Here is a 22,077-nt window from a genome sequence, read left to right as displayed (position 1 = left end):
CAGCCTACTTTTCATCTAGAGTAATAATGGAATATTATTAAAACTTTGTTTCCGCTCAATGACTAATTTCCATTTCCTCCAGCAGTGTTCAATTCTCTTTGTTCAAATATGAATCGTTCCTCCACTCGCCTTTCTTTTTTCTTATTCTTTTTTTTTCAATCTACCGTCATTTGTTCAACATTCCGGTACTTGTCATGTGTCATTGTACCGGCCCTATGTTTAAAGACGTGCAAAAAACTAGTAGAAATAAATTGTTAGTGCTGAGGAATTGAACTACAGCTGATTTTGTTAATCTCATTGAATTCTGAACTTTCGAAAACATTTTTATCCCTCTTGTTCTAGATGTACCTTTTCATAAATCCTCTTTTGATCTCCAAAGAATCCCTGCACAACAGAACAGGCCGGACGCCCTATTGAAATTTTCAAAAATTCAAATCCTTGTTGCAGCCCAGACATTGATTCATGGAGTAAGATTACGCCCACTTATCTGAAACACCGGAAAAGGTGCATGTCAAAACTACAAAAAAAAACAAAGAAGTAAAGAAGAAACGGTTTATGAGCGTTTCAATTAAAGAAATCGTACATTTTCATGATTCTTTATAGTCATTGATCGAATACAAACAATGCATAGCGGTCGTTTTTTTGTTATAGTAGTGCCTTCACCTTTCTATTTTATAATAAACAATAGCATAGCTGAGATGTTCTATAAACAAAAAAAAGTACAATCCATTTGTCATTCTCCGTTTTATTTTAGCAAAAAAACTGATTGTTATGTTTGCAGGTATGTTCTCTCTACCATATGCATCTGCTTTCCAACTTTATGTATCTCAGATGAAAACGGTAAGTTCTGTTGATAATATGTGGTGGTATAAACGTTTTCAAAAGTTAAACCGATGTGTATTGATTTCAAAGTGAAGGTTTACAAGTATCTTCAGGCCCCTTACTTTTTTAAAGATTGTTTGTTAGCTTCCGAAAAGATTTCCTTTTAGGAACTTTAGTAGGAACTTTTTCGTAGCCTATGCAAATCTGAGAAAATTTTCTTTTTTCTCTAGCTTTAGTTCAAAGGTACAAAGCTGAGATTGGTACCAACGAAACCAAGTTTCTCCTATTCTACAAAAGATTTCAATTCACTGAACTGTTATGATTTAGCTACAGATTTCACATGGTTTCTCAGTATCTTAGCAAAGTACACATTTTGCCTATGCTCAAATGCATCCCACATCCCCAATTTCCTCCTAAGATATAGCGAGGAAAGCTTCCCCAGTTATCAAATGAACAAACTGCGGTGTCTTGCACCCTTTGTCTACTAGACAACAGAGAATGAAACCTTATGCTCGTAATTACTTTCAAGAGTTGTTCCGTCGTTGTCCAAAAGATATGCATTTAAGGCTTCTCTCGTTATGATCTTTCGAAAGGTTGCATAATTTGGGAGATATTTGTATGAGAGGTTCCTGAGAATCCAAAACTCCAAGTCAACAATTTTCTGTTGGAATTTCAAAACAATGGCTTAAGAACAAAAGTGATTCAGTAATGGACATTAGAAATTAATCCTTGGTTTTGCAAAAATTCGAAAATATCACCAAGAGAATTTAGGTGACCATTGGTTATTTAACAAGTATCTTAAGGTATCTTGGCATCACCTGTAATTTCAATTTTTCAAACTGCCAAGACCAACGTGATTCGTGTAAACATATGACATATTCCTTAATGTTTATGTAGTTCATAAACATTATCAGTAAACTTCTAGGGTGTGTTTCAGCATACGATTCGACCCATCTGACATCATAAAATTTATTTTATTCTATTTCTTTATTATGAGTTATGCTCTGGCTCCTAGAAGGTTCTGAGAAATTTTCGACTTCAGTGGGAAAAAATGTCATTCCCTTCAACTTCCATTATCTGAAATCTTTCGTTTTTTGTTGAAATCTTTAGTTACCGTAGTTTGGGTAAGATTTCTTACACAATAGATCATTATCATTCAATTGTATTCTAAATATTTTCAATTCATAACTTACGCCCTCCTTGTGTCTTTTGTGTACTCCGATTCCAAAAATGGCGACGCACGAGATCTCGTAACTCAGTCCTCCTACTCATGCTTTATCCCACTCCATTTCGAAATGAAGTAAATACACATTCTCACAATATCGCCTCATTTACACATTATTCCTTTATTCAACCAGCTGATAAAGGCGGCTTCAGCTTAACAAAAGTTGTTGTAATCGTACGCTTTGTAACCAATAGAAGGGAATCTTTTCATGAATATCGGCCATTATGTTATTGTATGCACCTCTTGAATCAGGTGCCCCAACCACCAATAGGCTGTTATGTAATCCCACGAATACAATGGTCATGAATTGAGCACCTCTTCTTCTTCTCCTTCTCTTCTTTATTCTCAGTTTGGTACCTCCCCCTTTTCTTTCACCCGCATATAAGACGCCTCAGGTCTCCACCCCCACCTTGCTTTTGATCTTGCCAATTTGACAAATCCTGTCCGAAGTCCATTTTCATCTGCAGCAACTACGAATGTCCTTTCAAGCGACAACAGAGTCTGTGTATAATGCGCGGGAAATTTTTCAACATGACTCTCACCTGCAAATGTTTGAGTACTCGTGCCTGATTTTACCTTTCATTCATTTCACACCTTTCTTTTTTTGGAAAGATTCTAGAAAGAAACACATATTTCGCAAACGTTTTCAAAAGAGGCGTCATGTCGTGAACTTCCATAAACAATACCATGCACAAACATGTAATAATACTGACACTGCTTGCTAATCATTCATTTTCAGAACAACTTTTTTGCCTCATTCTAAAAGATAGTTGTCATTCGATTTCATTTGCCTGTTTTTACCGCATTCCCATTCTTTGTATCATATCAATTGCTTTTTTCTCATTTCTTCCTTTCTGTCAGTCTCATTTCTTCTTCTCATCATTCGAATAATATATTTTTGTATCTTTGGATAATGAACACGGGGACTTGAGATTCATTTATTCTTCTTGTTCACCTGCTTATTGCCACCACACAAAAGCCAGGATAAAGAGAACAAGCATTGCAATTCGGTATACATGCATTTTGAGAATATTTCAGACAACAACGCCTCTCACCTCAACAATAGCTGTTCCCATTGTGATGCCAAGTATGGATAATACTGTTCCTGCAATGATGTCTTCACCGAGTGAGACTGATATCACCAACGACTCGGATAGCTCTCCCAGTCGCACAGATTCTCCATCTGACACTCAGATTTTGTCTGACATTCAAGAAATCTCGGATGCTGAGATGATGGTTAGTGTCGCAGCTTCCATGAAATCTGCAGCTGACAAAAGTTCATCAAAGAGCGATTCGCCAATAAAAACAACACGTGAAACTCGCATCAAGAGACCAATGAATGCATTCATGGTAATTCAAGCCCACTCAACCCATCCATTACTTACTCATTTTCTAATTTAAGGTGTGGTCACAACAACGGAGACAACAGATTGCTGCAACAGGCCAGAAATTTCACAATTCGGACATTTCGAAAATGCTCGGAGCTGAGTGGCGTAAGATGGCCGATGATGAGAAAATTCCATTTGTTGACCGCGTGAGTTTACTTGATAACAATGAAACTCTTCAATTTGTTTGTTTCTAGTGTAATGATCGTTGACTTACAGGCCAAACAACTCCGTGAAGAACACTTTCACACCTACCCAGACTACGTCTACAGACCAAGAAGAAGAAAGCGTATCGGAAAAAGCACGGGAAGTGTTGATAGTGTCAGCACTGATGAGGCATCCGGATCTCCAACTGCTTCAACTAACATCTATGCCGCTTTCTTCTCAGAGCTACTCATGTACATGAAGAACAACCAACACATCAATTCGGCTGCTCACAACGCTGCGAGCATTGTTTAATTAACTCATGTGATCTTTCTACTTGTCTATTTCTACTATGACTATCCCGTTATGCTTGTCGCCTAATAATTTATATTTGCCTACTCTTTTCATTTAACACCAACACCATAATCTTAAATTGGTCCCGCACACATCAATCTACTGAGTCATATAATTTTGTTCTCTCATTTTACACTTTCTTATTTTCCAACCGTCCCCGTATTTTTTCTTCGATGATCTCACGTAAATAACTATACCATTACTTCTTACTTATTTACAGTATTACTAATCAACGGAATATGTTTTAAATAATAAACTGCTCTCCAATATGACGATTCTTTCCCATGTATGATTTTTCAAAGTGAATCACAGTTTGAGGCATAGAATTGCATTGTCCAACTGATAACAAGTCATCGTTTTTATTGTTTTCTTGCCGGTGACTTTGACTAAAAATTCGTTTTGTTCGGAGGGGAGCAAAAAGGAATATGAATTGAAACGAATAAAGCAAAAAAAGTGTTTTCAATGTTTGGTTATTTTTCGATTTATCGTTATGTGTTAAATAGTGAAAGAGAAATCCAAAATGAGTATTATAAATTAAATTGTTTTAAAAAAGAGAAAAGAGAACAGTAATGACAACTGGAGTGGCCAGGGAAATCACTGAAGAAAACTTGGTGGTTGTTGCAACTGTGGTAGTAGTTGTAGATGTCGTAGTTGTGAGTGTTGTGGTAGTTTTCTTCGTTGTTGTGGTCACCGGAGCAGTTGTCGGAGTTGTCACCGCGGCTTGCGTTGGTTTAGTCGTTGTCACGGTTGTTGGAGTTGTCACGGTTGTTGGAGTTGTCTTGACTGTAGTCGTGGGTTTTGTAGTGGTCGGTGTGGTAGTTGTTGGTGTAGTAACTGTTGGTGCAGTTGTGGGTGTGGTCACAGTAACTGGCGGCGCTGTGGTTGTCACTGTGGTTCCAGCTAAAAAAAAGCAAACACAAAATAAGCATACATCGCTATGATCTGAAATCCCAAAGAAAGCTTACCGGTGCTTGGTGAAGCAGTTGTAACTGGATTAACTACAGTAGTCGGCGTAGTCGGCGAAGAAGTTTGCGGGGCTGGGGAGGGAGTAGTTTGAGTGGTTACTATAGGGATTTTGGTCGTGGGAGTTGTAACTACTGTACCCGTAGTAACAGTTGTTGGTGACGGGGCAGCTGTAGTTGGTGTCGTTACAGTTGTTGGAGCTGGTGTCTGAGGTGGAGTTGCCGTGGTCACTGTTGGTACGGTCTGCGTGGTGACCGAAGAACTAGTAACTGGAGGATTGGTTGGGACCGTAACTGTTGTTGTTGGTGTAGCAGTAGAAGGAGCGGGAGTCACTGAATTAGTGGTTACTAAAGGCTGAGTTACTACAGTTGTGGTAACAACTGGTTTAGCAGTAGCAGTAGTTATTAAAGGCGGGAGAGTGGAAGTAGTTACTACAGGCTGAACTGAAGAGGTGGTTACTACAGGCGGGGTGTTAGTGGTGGTTACCACTGATTGAGTAGCAGTTGTAGCTGTAGATTGGGTACCGGGCGCATGGGATGGAGTGGGAGATGGAGTTAAAGTAGATGCTGATGATTGCGGAGGAAGGGTTGAGGTGGTAATAGCAGCCGTAGTTACGGAAGCTGGCGGAGCTTGAGTGGTGGAAATTGTAATAATTGGGACGGTGGGAGTGGTTTGAGCAGGAACTGTTACGGTGGTTTGCTTACTTGTGCCAGGGGTAGTTGGGGAAGCAGTGGATTGAGTTGCAGGTGGTGATGCAGTTGTTGGAGGTGTCTATAAATTTGATTATCGTATTTTCCCGGGTTTAAGTACAAACCTGAGTGGTAACAGTTGATGGTGGTGTTAAAGTAGACAATGTGGAAACAGTGGGTGTGGTTGGTCCTTTAGTTGTGGTGGTTGCAGGAGCAAGAACAAATGTTGGCTCTGAAAAGGGCACATAAATTTCAGAATCAATTCAGAAGAATGCTCACTGTTGGCTCCTCCTTCATATCCATAGGAATACTGTTTATTCTTTCCATAAACAAAGAATGAGTATTGCCCCTGCTGTTTCAGATTGATTTGATGGAATCCAGAATTGGCGAGTGTGATTACAAACATGTAATAAGAAACACCATCAACACTTTGAACAACTTGTGTGTCAGTGATCTTGATTTGCACTCCATCAATTGAAATCGATGCACAAGAAAGAACTGTGCAGTAAATCTCCACTGAATCATTGGCGTTTTTGGTGTAGAAAGCAGTGCTATCGGCATGATACTGAGTCACTGACGGGGATGTTGCAATATATCCTCCCATGCTGCTGAATTTCGAACCATCATAGTATCTTGCAATATGGATGTTTGATCCTCTGAAAAGAATAAAGTTTATATTCATGATGTAATGCGTGTTTTGAATTTTGCATCGCATTATCTCATTTTCGTATGAATCAAAATGAACGTAGTTTGAACATATATCAACCACTAAAGCTTTCTATCTTATTTACACAAAGCCTCCTCTTCTTCCAAAGTAGATTTTGCTTTAGAAACTGCTCACCCATTATGGAAAGCAACTCCCAACTGCGCAGCATTTGTAGTTTGAATTGTCCAGAGAGGTGATTCCATCTTCGGTATGATTGTGATTGTCTGCCAAGAACCGTCGTTCAACGTGGCTGTGATCTAAAAATAATTTTTTACTTTCCGAGCATTTGTGGTAGTTTTCCCACATTCTGTCCGACCGTACAAGATCCTGGAATATCCGCAAAATACTGAGCAGTTGTTGGAAGATAACTCATATGATCATCGTCGTAGTAGTCGTATGCATAGCAATCTTAATTAATCACATTGCTCTTTTTTCATATTTTCATTTGTATTCAGACAAAGGTAAAATCCTAGATTATCTCAATTCTTGGTAACAAAAAGAATCCGTTTGCAAATCTTACCGCTTGCTGGTGGTGGATGAGGCATATAGGCCACATGATCGCATGAATTGACATCAGCTCCAGCACATGTAACACCAGCAACAATCTGTAATAATAAAATGTATATTGGTGTTGATATCTTGAAATAACATATAATAATTATCTAGAAATGTTGTTACTATTGAAATTATTTTTAACACAAGTAAATAAAGTTCTTCGGAATCTTACAAGAACATCTTTATCGGAAGTGATATGATAAGTTCTTGGACGTTTGTCTGGAGTGCGGGTTCCAATGTAAACGGCTGGAGCATTTCCATAAGTGACATTGAAAGTGAATTCCGACTGAGTGTTTCCAATCTCAGCAACGCGGACTTGAGTAGCTCCCTATAATATTTGCTGTGGTTAATGTTATGAATATGTTGTATTAGTTACATCAGTAGTTGGAAGCACGTAAAGCTGTTCATAATGCTGTTGGGTAGAGATGACAGCTGGTGGGAGAGAGAAAGTGAAACTCTTTGAGCCCCATCTGGTAGGCAGAACTGGAAAATGTGGAATATTTGAAAAAAAATGCTAGATGGGGTTGAATAACTAGCACTTCTTGCTGTATTTTTCTCAATTTTGAAGTTTTCAAAATAACTAATAAGTAGGACATCAAGAAGATCCTGTTTTCTAAAAAGCATGTTCTCACCCATGTAAGTATCTCCTTGTCCTGTGACATTATCAAAATTGTTAGCCAAGACGGTAACTGGACATGTCGAATATCCAATCAAAGTCAAGAATACATCATTTTGAACATTCTGTCCGGCATAGTCCCAACCATACCAACTGGGAACGGGGAACTGTAACTTTTTTGTTGGAATTTTTCAAGTTTCAAATATTATTTACATCTTGAGCTTTCATTGAAGCAACCGATTGTGTCATATTTTGTGGCGGCGTTGTTTTGTGGTAGTCCGGTCGGAAAGTCAACGTGAATGAGCAATCCTGAGCATTTTGATTCAGAACTGAAATGAAAATCAATGAAATTTTGTACTGCTAAAACCATCGTACCTGTTATAGAGAGAACTTGATTAGTGATGTCCGAATTTGCATTTCTGACGAATCCAAATACGAAGTTGGTTCCTTCACTGTCGACCGCATTGGCGGTTGCGCAGAACGCCAGTAGTAAGGCTAAAAGAACGGTGTGATACATCCGGTTGGAGGAGCAAAGAGTGGAGCACGATTCAGTTAATCAAGACAAGACCCTCCCTCTCTGTTTCTCGTTCTATTCACTTAGTCATATCTATTGCATCGTTTATGTTTCATATTTCCACACAACGGTTACACCCCAATTTAATCATTGTGCACTGTTGGAAAACGGTGACATGTCGTTGGCATTATCAGTAGTTTTAAATCGATTAGGCAATTCAAAAAGGTGATGATATGATTATATGATAATTGAGAAGGGAACATTTTTATTTGGAAGTATCTTTGAAATTCCAACGTGATTTTAGTCCCTGTCTCAGTTTTTAAATTTAGATGTTTTACTGAAAATGTTATCATATAATCCAATTTTTCTTTTACCGACTTTTCGAGTAAGATGATTTTTCCGTCTGTCGCAAAACGGGTTAAACGTTGAAGAACTGTATAATCTTCCACGTTTTGACTGATAAAAAGTTATTCAATTGTTAATAGGTTCTCGTTTTTGATAAAAATGAAACAGTCTGACGTGTATACACCTCCCTCTTTAACATCTTGGCAAGTAATAAAAGTAGTCAAATGCAAATAAAAAACGAGAAATAACACTGATTTCATGTTAGATTTTCAAAGCGCGCAAACACCCGACTCACACATCAAATACAATTCAGGAAGTAGATCAGAAAACATGATTGTGTAGAAATACTAATTGGTGGATTTTTGAATTGGTAGAAAATCTAATTTTCATTCATAAAAGAAAGTATAAGGACATTTAATGACACATTTTCTGCAGTTACAATGAAATTTTCGCTTGTATTTTTCGGAATCAATAGTAAACTTGTCATCGATTCAAAAACTTATTTGCAATACTTCAAGGTATATAAAAAAAGTATTGTTTTTATCAAGCTTCTTCAGCTCTCCCTAAAGTACAATGTACAAGTCACACTCTGAAAATACAAAAAATTTGTTCCGCATAACAGTTCTCATATTATTTTTGAACCAACACTTCAAAAATTATAATTCTTATCTTGTATTTCTATTGGATTATTCCCCATTTTTTCCGCTTGGGATTCCTGATTTCTAAAGAAGAAAATACTTACCTACCAGCCTCTGTGAACACATTGCGAAGCAAATGATAAGAAGGTGAGGACAAGGCTTTTATGGCCTGACATGCCTTACGATTCTCTCTCGGTCTTCCCCCTTGGCACACCGAGTTATTAGGCGAATAACGCAACGGGTTTATATGTATATTGAAAAGAATTGAAAATGGACTCAATCGGAAAGAAACATTCTAATTGTAGTCAAAGCTCATCGGGAAGGTAATTCTAGAAGCAGGTCATCGGGGTAATTTGCACAAATAAACGTGGGGAGCGGAGAAAAGCGTCGGGTGATGAAACCGAGGAAAGTTATTGTAAAATACAATCAGAGAAGAGCAAGAAAAAGCTAATACAGTAAAAAAAAAACAGCGGATAAATTGTAATGAAAATGAGAAGAATGAAGGTTTTCAAAATTGATTGTCGACAATTTAGTATCAATGAGTGAGTTTGTCGTCGTCAGTTGGGAGGCTGCTGTAGACTGCCAATGGTCTCTTTTCGTCATTCATTGCTGAAAATTAGAATTTCTATTTTGAAATTACAAAGATTTATACCAATAGAGTGGGATCTGGTGGTAGCAGCAAGACGGTCATGAGCATCGAGATCAGCCTTCGAGTAATGGTAAACAATTCCAGCTCCCATAGCATCTCCGAGAACGTTGATGGAAGTTCTGATTCTGTCACTGAAATAATTCTGTTGGTGTACTTTATTCTAGCTGATAGTCCTTACAGAAGCCAATCGACAGCAACAATAAGAGAAACGTCCTTGACTGGAAGACCGACGGCGGTGAGGACCAAAAGCATAGTGACAAGACCGGCAGATGGGACAGAGGCAGCTCCAATGGAAGCCAAAGTAGCGGTCAAACTGCAATTGGTTGTGATTTAACTGAATTTTTATTTCCCTGCCACTCACCTGACAGTGACAACTTGTCCGAAAGAAAGATGAACTCCGTTGATTTGAGCAATGAAAATAGCAGCGACAGCTTCGTAAAGTGCAGTTCCATCCATGTTGATTGTAGCTCCGACAGGAAGGACGAAACGAGTGACACGACGATCAACACCCAGATTTTGTTCAAGACAATTGAAAGTGATTGGGAGAGTGGCAGAGCTGAAAACAATTTATTATTTTTAGGTCACTTCAAAAATATTGACCTGGAAGCAGTTCCGAGTGCAGTAATCCAAGCTTGGAAGAGTCCTCTCATGAAAGTATATGGATTCTTCTTGGTGGTGACAAAGAAAATGAGTGGGAGAGAGATCAATGAGTGAATTGCAAGTCCAGAGAGAACTGTAACCATGTACATAGCCAACATTCTAGCGGTATCTGCCAAGTCATGGATCTCGAGAATCTTTCCCATGATTAAACAGAGAATTCCGAATGGAGAATACCACATGACGGTCATCACCAACTTCATAATAACTTTATCCATAATGACAAAGAATTGAACCATAACATGAGCCTCCGGTCCAAGTTGAGAAAGACTGATTCCGATTGCAATGCAGAAAACGATGACTCCAAGAACATTCATTCCTGAGGTGTACTCAACGGAAGCCTTGACATAATCAAGACTTCCGTTATTCAACGCTGCTAACGTCGCCGAGTCATTATTTTTCACTACTTTAGGCCGAACTTTGATATACTTGGTTTGAACTTGTTGGAAGGTGGCTTGAACGACATTTTCTGGGAACATGTTTCTGAGAAGATCAAGAAGAGTATCGACAGTGCTGACAGTTTTTCCTTCAGTACCAGTTCCAATTTCTTTTTTGATGGTTGGGTCTCCGGGATGAATGACTAACACCAAAAAGATACCAGTCTGAAAATAGCCCCCTGAATGTCAGACACCTGAAATATCTAATTAAACTTACGATAACAGCCACAACAGTAGTCAACATGTAATAAGTAACGGCCAGAGATCCAAGTTTTCCCGATTGACGAGCATCCAATTGTGCGAGACCAGAAATGAGAGAACTCATGATAAGTGGGAGAATCATCATTTTAAGCATATGCATGAGTAGTTCTCCGGGGAAACTAATGTACATGATGTTCTGGAATGGAGAAATACGGGCTATCTAGAGTAATCCCGAATAACCAACCTGAGGCGAAAGTTGCAATCCGCGGAGCAAAAAACCAAGCAAAGCCCCCAGAACGACGGACCCCACCGTCATCACCAGGAGTAAGTTCTTTCTTAACCAAGAGACCATCTGAAAATAGAATAAGTCACACTTCTGAAATATGATAAACGGAACAGAAGAACAACGAAAAGGGAGTTACATGAAAGAAATTTCAGACATGCAAACGAACAGAATACATAAATAATACAGCAATGTTAATATTCATATCTACTTTTTTGGTGGTTGGTTGTTTGAAAATAAAATGAAAAGTAACAAAGAGAAAAGAGAAGATGTTATGTTGTTGCACGCAAAAATTCCTCATTAGAGTTGTCTGTTGTAGACTCAAGATGTTTCTTTTTGCCACATAAAATAGCGTATTTTTGGGAGGAGGCGGGCACCGCAGCACAACAAAAAATAATGAGGATTGTGCCAGATCAGCATGCAAGAATGAAATGAGAATGTAAGGAGGAAAGTAGGGAAACTGAAACATGAAAACACAACGATCAACTTCTCACAACTTCTTTGTTAATCCGTGTGTCTGGCGGCATTTTATATGACTTGAAACGGTTTTTTTGACAAAATCAAAATGACACACAAATTACTGCAATATCTTCAGACATCAGCGGTAGAAGAAAGAAACGTGATGAGAAAAAGGGAGAAATAAGGGATACCCTTTTCGAAGAGACAAGGAAACAAAAATCAGAGAAAAACGATCTCGATGAGAACCTTGAGTAATGATTGACAAGTTGAATAGATCGTTTTTGAACTTCAACGAGTTGTCTTTTTTTTTGTGACACTCAATATGAAAGTATGAATATTTCACTAAACTTGTTTCCGATGATCGAAATCGTTTTTCTATTTGATAGAATAAAAATCCGAGACACCAAAAAAAATCAGGTTAGACGATTTTGTTTATTTATTGCGCAGTATAGTTCAAAAGATGCATTTAAAATTGGAAGGGGCGGGTCTGACTCCGCCCCTTTCAAAAAGTAAAGTACTGTCACTTCGCAAAATAATTTGACGACCTTTTCAATAACGTAAGTTTCCATTTCGTGACAGTCCGCTTTGTGGCATTGCAACATTCGCTACTATTTTTGAGTGAGAAGATAATGATAGGCTTTGTTGGTCGATGAAAAAATGGAATATGACATTAAGTTGAAGTGACAAGTCAGACAGGGGTAGATTGAAAAAAAATTGGGGGTGCACCGACCTTGCTTTTTGGGAGTCAATCTAGAAAGAAGTACGGTGGGAATAAGAGAAAAATTTAATATAAAGTTTGTGACACTTTAATGTGATTTATTTCAACGTAATCTTTGTTTTTTGTTGTGTAACTATGATTGGAAACAAAATTGCGGTAACCTGAAGGAATGTATCACAAAACTAAGAAAAAGGTTAAACGGAGAAAAAGAGAAAGGAAATGAAGAAACGATAATTGTTGTATGTCTATATTGGGTCATGCATTTCAATTCTCTATTCTGACTCAATAATTAGTGCTCTATCAGGAAATGGCAATTAGAAAGGCAACGAACGTTTCGTTTTTTGCAATTATAAGAAGATGAACTTTTAATTTCTTTACGTTAGATAATAACTGTTTGATTCTGAACCAGAATGTTTTTATTGTGCGTGGTTTGATGTATGTAGCTAAAATAAATAGTTGAATAGCTAACTAATATTGTATTGTCACAACCCTATCTCTCATATTCAATGGTGAGGATTATGAAAGTACATTGCTTTGTAAAACGACTCTGATTTTTGGTCACAATAGCTACACTTGCTACTTTTTGAGTTAATTGTCAGATAGAAATAGCAATGTTCCCATGTTACTTCCTTATTTCAAGACTAGAAGCCAATATTTGTAACACCTGGAAATCGTCACAAAAAAATTTCGATTATAAATATTCTCACCTGCAATAAATACCGACAGAAACAACAAAGCACAAGAAACAGAGCTCAGGAACAAACACGATTCATCAAAAAATGTGTTGTTCAGAAAATGAAAAACTGAAGAGATAGAAGTTAAGGTGCGACCGATTGACTAGGGATAAGAAATGGGGCCTCCTGTTGTCAAACACACCTCTGTCCCCTCAGTGACAAGTGATGAGTAGGCGTCGGCGCCCTACCAAACGACGATACTTCATAATTTTTTGGAAGTATGACTAACAGCTGTCGATATGAAATAAATTGAGAGCGGAAGAAAAAAAAAAGAAAAAAGGCCATCTCTAGGAGCAGAACAGCAGCAACGTTAAGAAATAATTTGCAAAGCCCACGCTTCGGACTCACACTTCATAATGCTCATCTTTCTTGAATTTCAATACATTTCTCTCAAGAGGAGCATTTCTTTGAAGAGTGGAAAAAGTACAAAATGCCACAAAATTTAAAGAGAAAAAAAACAACACAGATGGGAGATTAAACTGGGCGTTTTATAGAGCAATGTCCTTTTCTTTTTTCATCAATTTAAGTTTCAACCCACGTGGGCTCTTTTTTATCACATCACATGCCCGCCCACATTGAAACAATTGTAGAAAAAATGTATAGGAAGCTCTATCTTGGCTTATTTTCAGACAATTTTTGTTAGTGTTATCAGTAAGTGGTGGTGATATTATTCAAAATGTTTACCCACATAACACAGTCGAGTGATTTTATGAGTCTTCTCAATTTGAAAAGTTGAAGAATCACAAAGTCATTTTTCTTTTCCGTCTTGATTTTTTGATGTCGAATTGAAGTATAAACAAAATGAACAATGTTTAGATAGGAGAAGAAGTCAACACTGTGTTCTTCATAGAAGAGAATAAAAGCCAGACATTGTAATGAGGGGAAGACTGATGTACTGTTTGTGATATGGATACCGTCAAGTGCGCGACAAGGTAAGTTGATAAGCAAATAAACACAAAAAATGAAAGACAAGGATCTCAATGGATCGGAAAGAATCAGCGTTCCCAAAGAATGAGGAATGAAAGAAATGAAAGAGAATACATCGTCTCAAATGGCTGTAGTATCATCTTTTTTTCCGGTCATACAAAAAAAGAAAAACAAGTTCTTGTGCGTTCTCATAGGTTATGATAACAAAGTAATAAAATCATCAAACTTTCCCAAAATGATTCCGGTCTGTACAACTACGAAAAAGTGTATAGTCCCTCTTGTAACCTGAAACCCTTGTACACGTATATTTTCGATTAGTTAATCCCTTGCACTACTGAAAATTTCACATTGTGGAGCTGAGTTTGGAATTTGTAGTCTGGTGCGGCCTTGATTTAGATTAGCATTTTACTTGGGAAGGTCAGACACGGAACAAAGAATGGAAGCAACAAAAAAACATTTCTCGCATTCATATTAGTAAAATAATCGCATTATTGTCTCTTCTTTCACATTTTTCTCTCAAGAAGATATTCTCTCCAAGAAGAAAAAGAAAAACCGAACCGTCTGAGAAAGGGAATGACGTGAAAATTAAAAAACCACAAAATTGTTGTTCGATGGTTTTTTGAATAAATATTTCTGGCATAGGAAGGCGACAAAGATAACTTTGTCTGCATATCTTTCTTTTAGCTTTACCCCAAAACTTTGAGGTTTTCAAATTCAATTGTCGTTTTCTCTTTCTTTTTTGCCTTTTCTTATCCTCTGAAAACAGTTTCGTTTGAGAGACCTAAATAACGTTGTTCTTTTCTTCTCACTACTGCCCGTTGATGCTAGCAAAAACGCAAAAGCATAACGAATCATCTTTAAAAAAGTTTTCTCTTTGTTTTTCTCTTCAAAGTGTTTCTACACGTAATTTGACACTAGCAACGGCTGTTATTCAAAGAAAAGTGACGACCCGAAGGGAGAAGGGTAGTTGGATAGGAAAAATGCTATTTTCATTCGGATACCCATGACGAAAAAATAAAAGAAGGAAACCACCACAGCAAATTTTCATACTCATGTGTTGGCGGTGGCCAAGCCACCCAATTTCCGAAAAGGATGTCAATGTCATTGAAACTCTGTGAAAACCGCCAAAAAAGGAAGGAGAGATAATTGGAAGTGACATGTGGGAGCTGATCAAAACAGAAAATGAATAAAGAGAATGGTTTTTTTAGAAGCAGCATAGTTCATTTTGAAACAAGAGAAAAGTGCCACTCCCAATGAGTAATCAATTTTGAAAAGAGAAGAAAAGTTCGAGAACTTGTCACAAATGATAAGAATAGATGAATTGGGACAGTAACAAAAGACACGGAAGCAACAGTGCGATACATTTCATTTCAATCGGAGATCTATTTCAAAGCAGACAATTTGTACTCCTTTTTTCACTCGAATCTAATTTTTTCATTATACTGAAAGGGCAAGGGAACACCAATTCAAAATAATTGAAACATTTATTTGAATAGTCAAACATCAGAAGAAACACTACTAATCGTATCTGAATGAGATTGTTTCAGAAGTTTTGTTCCCTATAGATCACATTGAATACATCACATTTTTGATTTTGGCCCGAAACAATTGGGAGACATTTTTGAGAAGGAAGAGATGAGAAATAAGAATGGAGACAATAAATAACTGGTGAATATAATATCTACGTCGAAAAATCAGATTGTGGTAAGAAGGATAAAAGTTATAGGAAACACATTGAGATTTTTTTTCTCGTTTTACAAAAAATATTGATGAACTTGTGATCGTTCCTGATTGTATAGAAATATTGTTCGTTGTCGAAGATACTCAAACACGTCCCATAGTGTTTGGACAGCTATTGTGTTGTACACAATTTGAAGGAACATGAAAAGCAATAAGCCAATAATGTGAATGCCTTGGTTGGAATCTGAAATAAAAACGAATAGGTTGAAGAAGAAATGTTCATGGCATTATTCTTACGATCTATTGTGGTTATCCTCCATTGCATTAAACGGAGTAGAACCCGTCGTCGAACAACGGCTAATAGTGCTGCGATCACTATAAGAAACACTCCAAGAATTATTTCACAAACCTGAAAACAGTGATTTCGTCGTCTAGTACTATTTCCAAAAACAATTTTGAGGGAAAAACTTACTTTCATTATTATGATTGGCCATAGTAAGGTATGCCTATGCCGGTTCAATGCAACAACTGCCATAATCCAAATTGAACCAATTACTAGTACTTGAAATAAAGATATCGTATCGAAAAATCCAATTGTCAGTGGAACAATGACTACTGTAATGAACAGCATTATCAATTCGACCGCCAGAATAATACGAGCTGCGACCTGAAATTCGAGAACACTTTAACAGCTCAATTTTTTCAAGAAACTCACAGTAACATGCATCCTATTGTTGAAAGTAGTGTAAGCTTCTCCAAAAAAGAATGCATCGCTCGGGCTACATTGCTGAGCCGTACCCATGCTGAAACTATTGTGAATAAATCATTGTGGATGGGTGGTAAACAAGTGGAATTACACGAGTTGAGACAATGAAGAGGGAGAGACCACGATTTGGAAGATTACACCAGTTTTCAGGAGAACAAGATGGGGGGAATAACAGGGTTTTGGAAAACGAAAAAGTATCAATGGTGAGAGTTTTGTGGTATGAATGATGAGGACTAGTTTTTCCAATCTAACTAATATTTTGATCAGAGTGTACAGAAAAAAAGCGAATCGGGGTAAATGGGTTTACTTCATGGTTTTAGATTAACACAAGGAGATAAAAATGAAGAATTCTGACAGTTAATATCAAAAACCTTGTTCAAATAAAATAATTTTTCATGGCATAACAAAAAAATGAAACTCATAAAAACCTACCTATCATTTGAAATATAAAGTTTGCCTCCGTTTTTTTTCACAGCATTTAAAAAACTTGAAACACGTGAAACTCCACTAAAAGTGAGGTTGTTTTTCGAAATGTTGCATTGCTCGTGGCAATTGCTTCCATCGCATTTGCAGTCTGATTTATGTGCTTTTTAAAAGAGATTTTTCAATTTGAAACATTTGGAAAGAATGCGTAAATTGGAAACAGATGAATCGTTTCAGAAGTTCCACTGACTCAAATGAACTTCCGAGTGGAAACCAGAAACAACATTCAGATTTTGATAAATCTGCGGTTGACACCTGCAAATCGCCCGAGAAAATGGCCCATAGACTCTCTGTTTCTCCGCTCACTAGAAGGTCTCTTTTCTTACAAACTCCGAACGTCAGCTGACGCGTTCTGACAACTAGGATATATCGTCGAGTATGTATGCGATGCCATGACACATTGCCATTCGATGATTAATGCTACCACCTAGTCATTATTCGATCGTTTTACTACTCTACTTGACCTACTTTTTTTCAGTGAAAAGCGTATGTATTTTGAGAAAGAAAATTGACAGCACAAAAATATCACTGCTTTTTCTATTTTCAAATGCTATATTTTTTGACATGTTGCATAATACTAATCTCTAATTCTAATCTTCACTTCAGTGCTTAAGAACTAATCCTTACTAGACGTACCAGTAAAATGTTAAGCCCTTGACGTTCAAAAATGAGCATGACAAGATGAAAGGATAAGAAATAACGTTCAAAATAGAAAGACCATTCTGCAAGAGTAAAAATGAAACCGATATATGAGACGAAAAGTAGACGATTTTGCTTGTACATCCTAGTCATTTCCCAGGAATCCGGAAACTTCTCAATTTTCTCGTGTCGACTTGATACACGTACAAGAGCCGTGTTCTGCTCTGATGTCATTTCAAAAGAGTTAAGAAGGTGGAAACGAGTGAGATGTAACAACTCGACTCACTCACATATATATTGTATGGCAATCGAAGAAAGATCAGAGAAGAGCGCACATCAATCATTTATCTTGTTCAATGTTTTGAATTACTAGAGTAGTTTTCGAGAGAAAGAAGATACAGAGATCAAAAAAATGACAAATTTGAAGTACACTGATTATATGTATTGAAAGTGCAGGCGTTTGAAAACGTTACATAAAAATTTGTATTTAATTTTATTGAATTTTATCAGAAATCCAAGTAAGTGGGGTGAAACAGTTTACTCCGATTCAGAGAAATAATCTATAGGAAAAAAGTAAAAATCTGAACTAGAATCATTGACGTCAATTGGAGCCCTGACAATATTTTCTCCCTGCTCTCCTACCATTCCAGTGAACCTTGTTTTTAAAATCCATCACTAAGTCACTGAAGAAAACAAAACACAGGTAGAGGCAAAAAATGTCTCGCCTGGAGGAAAAAACGCTCAGACGGGACTCATCAGTCACATCGAGAAAGCAACAATTGGGACCAAATGACAAGAGGTCAACGAGAAATGAGAAGAAAGAAATTGTGCACTAAAAGAGGTTCTGAGGTAAAGATATTGAGTAACCTGAATATTTCTTATCTTTTCTCGTCTGACACACAAAATGAGACGACATGTTTTGTAACACTCGGTCAGTTCTTTTCAAACACTGGAGATCTACTCAGATTACATATATCGTGTACATGTTACGAAAACGTGGATTTTACATGAAACATAGCTTTCGAACGATAGTTTTCTAGTTAGATATGATGCAACTCGTACTGAAACCATTAAGGTTTCATTTTTCAGCAAACTACTTGTAAAAGAAAATCTCCAAGGCTAAAGAAGTTGTTTATATTATAAAAATGTTTATTTCAAAACATGGCAGGGTGACAGTGAAAGAAAAGCAGCTGCAACCAAATGCACAAAATAACCGCATAGTTTAACATGATAGTAAATTTGGAAAAAGCAAAGCAAAAGCAAATATTATGATTAATCAGTCATTATTAAACAACGTTCAATTATTATCAGAACAATATTAAGTTATTAAAGGAACGTGGCTAAACAAATGATTGAGGAATGAACAAGTCCATGACACTAGTCAAAGTTTCAACTCCGACTGGAAGGTGTCCTTCCTCTTGAACTGAATTGAAGTACGACAAACTGTTGAAGACGCTGGATGTACGTTTGTAAAGGGAGAAGAAAGTTTGTTGCAGAGATTTCAAAGCCAAGTTGGAGTGGCATGAAGCGAGAACTCGGTTGACAATGATATCTCCGGTGGTGGTAAGTGGAGAATAGATTCCTGTTCCAATAACTTTACTAATGCTGGACACTTTTTTCTTGATGACAATGTTGTTCTCATTAGTGACGTGAATGCAGTCATCTGTTTTGACCTCCTTCGCGGCAACCAATCTGAAATGAATAAATCCATCAATCTCTAACCCGTTTTTGGCTTGTCGTACTTCAGATCAGATTTAGCGTTGCAATCAGATACGTAGATCAAATGATTATCAGTCAGCTTGATGGAATGACCATTCGAAGTTTCGATGAGGTTGAATTCGGCCAGTTCTTCATCCCGTTTGTGTAAAAACATGATAACTGGGGAATAGGTCACAAATGCTTCATCCATACTGAGTACTTTGTCTCCGATTTTCAAGTCCTTGATTAATTTGATCCCGTCTTCGGTTTCAACTTCCATGTCACCAGAGAAGCATTGCATTTTTGTGAAGAAGCCGTTCAAGTTTGGCTGAAATATGAAAGTCATTAAGCTTCCAACATGCAATAATACTCTTACCGAGTAACCAGAATATGAAGATGGACTGTAGGATGGTTGGTATGCTGGTTGAAAAGCTGGTTGGTAAACTTGCTGGTAGGCAGGTTGTTGCACGGAAGGATATGCAGCGTACTGATCGACAGATGGATAACTGCTGTACGTGTTCTGTTGTTGATAAGTTCCGGTATAAGAGTCCGATGGTGGTGGTTGTGGCATTTGAGAATTTGCTGGGTAGGCCGGCGATTGAACAACAGACGATGCTGGCGCAATATTCTGCGACTAAAAAGTTAGTACTGTTAGAGTTAGTCAGTAGGTAAGAAAGCAATGTTAGTTTCAAACTTACGTCAATGTAGTTGGAGCTTGGTGGTGGAGGAAGTGGACCGGATTCTACTGAAGAATCACCATAGTTAGAAAAAGCGGCGGTTCCGTCTTGCATTGTAGTTAACACACCTGATTTCTCATTGTAGGTGTTCTCAGCAAATGTTCGGTGACGTTGAGGAGCGGAGTACTGAAGAGGCCACAATGCATTCTCGTTGTATGGGAGGCGGCTTCTGAAATAGTTGTATTTGTCTTTGGTAACCTTTAGTGACTTACTTTCTGAAAGGTCTTCTGACAATTTTGTAATCATAATCATAATCATCATAGTAATCTTCAAGTCTCTGGAGAAGAGCACGTCTTCTCATGGCGAATGGACGTCTTCTTCCTACACGGTAACGTCTGTCTTCTTCATAGTCATCGTATTTTCTCTCACGAAGCTTTCTTTTGTTTCTAGAAAGCACTGGTAGTTCCTCGCCTGAAGTAATTACAAGTTGCAGGAAAAATATTTATTCAATAATGTCTCACTAGAGTCAGATGGGGCATTGCAGGCCATACGGTACACTCCGACAATGTATTGAACTCTAAAATCAAATTGTTGTCTCTAGGAACAAGTTATTGCACTCACTGATTGTCTGCATTCACAGTTTTTCTGATCTCCTTGATAAGATCAAATCCAGATTCTTCGCCATCTTTCTCAACCAAACCACCAACGTACGATTGTCCGGGACCGAGGAAAATGCTTTTTACGTTTTTGGCTGTTGTCATTCCTTCATAAGAACAACATTCAGTTTTCAACGTTCTATGAGTTCCATTGTTTATTTCAACAAGTCCCGAAGTCCATTGAAGTTCATCCACACATACAACTTCTTTGAATGGATCACAGCTCTGTAAAATCTCATACCATTCGTCACTCTTCGTAGTCCATTATATTTGACGAACGCGTCGCTTTTTGGTCAAGCATATGTCCTGGACAGTTCCGGTCATCCTGTTTCATGTACTTCTGATCGCGCGCGCGCGTCAATTAATTTGCTTGCCTACCTCTTCATTTATACGCTCGATGAGATCACATTTAGAAAGGAAGAGACGTCAAAAAACATGAATAAAGCTACAGTCAAATATCGGCAAAATATCGGTGAAGCCGGTGTTCTAATTGGGTATGTCTCAAAGATCGGGCAGCTTGTTTAATTGATTGATGAAACATAAAATTATCTGCCGCAAAACAAACTAGACATTCTACAAAAAGATCAGCGAAACTATAGAGATTTGTGGATCTATTTAGAAACTGTATTTCTTCCGTTCAATCCAATCAACTAATTAGCTCAATTCAAACGGATCTATGACCACTACTCCCATAAAATGTATCTACGTAAATTACACTGTCCGACCTCTCCGTTTCACTTTCGAGCTGTTTCCCTCCGATTGTTGTGCTTTGAGAACACAATCGAAAATACAACTCTCCGAAAAGGGATATAACTTTTTACGACGCTTTCTTTACCACATTAAACTCAACTCACCACAGACAATTCTCTTGGGCGACTTGACGGAGACGATGAAATACCGAAACATGATGGTGCTTCACAAGATATAACTGAAATATTCAAATTGATTCTTAGATAATGAGACTTTGGGTGATAGATACCTGGTTTTCCTTCACTATCAACTTCCATTTTGTAAGGGATCGAATTGGTTCCACAGGATCCTCCGTCATGATACGCTTCGGCAAGTGTTAGTGCTAGTAACGAAGACAGCAAAAAGCACAAGTTGAGTAACTTCATCCTGTAAAAATTGAGAATTGGAATTTGAGGTTTTTGAGGAATGGTGATAGAACTAAGAGGATGACAAAACCTACTATGTTAGTACTTAATAATCGGACAAACTAGTATAATTCAATTTTAGAAAGCTACATTACGTCTTCGCAATTTTATTTGAGATAATTTGAAGTTATTTTAATCAAATTTTCAAAACTATCCGCTGATTTCAAATAGACACTTTTACTAAAAAAGGAACAAATCGATGAGAAATAGGAAAGAAGCTAGTACAGAACGGCTAGACTAGCATGGATTTTATAGTTGTAAAATATACTCTTTAGAAGAAGCAAAGAATAGAGAAAACGAAAG

General features: G+C 37.5%; 5 protein-coding genes across 5 annotated transcripts; 1 reads left to right on the top strand and 4 right to left on the bottom strand.

Annotated features, from left to right (window-relative positions):
- Positions 1–3,127: 3,127 nt before the first annotated feature.
- Positions 3,128–3,891, top strand: GCK72_024109 (uncharacterized protein; the record flags this gene model as incomplete). Its single annotated transcript, XM_003117712.2, has 3 exons — positions 3,128–3,397; positions 3,450–3,581; positions 3,652–3,891. 3 exons carry the CDS (start codon positions 3,128–3,130, stop codon positions 3,889–3,891), a joined length of 642 nt encoding a protein of 213 aa, XP_003117760.2.
- A 583-nt stretch (positions 3,892–4,474) lies between these two features.
- On the bottom strand, positions 4,475–7,976 carry GCK72_024108 (uncharacterized protein; the record flags this gene model as incomplete). The annotated part of the gene is made up of 12 exons (XM_053735725.1): positions 4,475–4,830; positions 4,896–5,664; positions 5,708–5,814; positions 5,862–6,238; positions 6,424–6,545; positions 6,593–6,696; positions 6,809–6,893; positions 7,016–7,171; positions 7,220–7,326; positions 7,476–7,626; positions 7,673–7,788; positions 7,835–7,976. 12 exons carry the CDS (start codon positions 7,974–7,976, stop codon positions 4,475–4,477), a joined length of 2,592 nt encoding a protein of 863 aa, XP_053579291.1.
- A 1,515-nt stretch (positions 7,977–9,491) lies between these two features.
- GCK72_024107 (uncharacterized protein) lies at positions 9,492–11,252 on the bottom strand (the record flags this gene model as incomplete). The annotated part of the gene is made up of 7 exons (XM_053735724.1): positions 9,492–9,565; positions 9,609–9,736; positions 9,784–9,918; positions 9,967–10,161; positions 10,206–10,864; positions 10,917–11,096; positions 11,145–11,252. 7 exons carry the CDS (start codon positions 11,250–11,252, stop codon positions 9,492–9,494), a joined length of 1,479 nt encoding a protein of 492 aa, XP_053579290.1.
- A 4,523-nt stretch (positions 11,253–15,775) lies between these two features.
- On the bottom strand, positions 15,776–16,503 carry GCK72_024106 (uncharacterized protein; the record flags this gene model as incomplete). The annotated part of the gene is made up of 4 exons (XM_003117560.2): positions 15,776–15,945; positions 15,999–16,110; positions 16,174–16,368; positions 16,417–16,503. The coding sequence occupies 4 exons, from the start codon at positions 16,501–16,503 to the stop codon at positions 15,776–15,778; spliced, it is 564 nt and encodes a 187-aa protein (XP_003117608.1).
- A 2,426-nt stretch (positions 16,504–18,929) lies between these two features.
- Positions 18,930–21,735, bottom strand: GCK72_024105 (uncharacterized protein; the record flags this gene model as incomplete). The annotated part of the gene is made up of 10 exons (XM_053735723.1): positions 18,930–19,281; positions 19,332–19,615; positions 19,664–19,921; positions 19,986–20,032; positions 20,093–20,193; positions 20,237–20,435; positions 20,486–20,541; positions 20,586–20,845; positions 21,475–21,548; positions 21,600–21,735. 10 exons carry the CDS (start codon positions 21,733–21,735, stop codon positions 18,930–18,932), a joined length of 1,767 nt encoding a protein of 588 aa, XP_053579289.1.
- Between the last annotated feature and the right edge of the window lie 342 nt (positions 21,736–22,077).

Source organism: Caenorhabditis remanei, chromosome X, assembly GCF_010183535.1.
Source record: "Caenorhabditis remanei strain PX506 chromosome X, whole genome shotgun sequence".
Lineage (NCBI taxonomy): Eukaryota > Metazoa > Nematoda > Chromadorea > Rhabditida > Rhabditidae > Caenorhabditis > Caenorhabditis remanei.
This window is presented reverse-complemented; position numbering and strand designations above follow the sequence as displayed.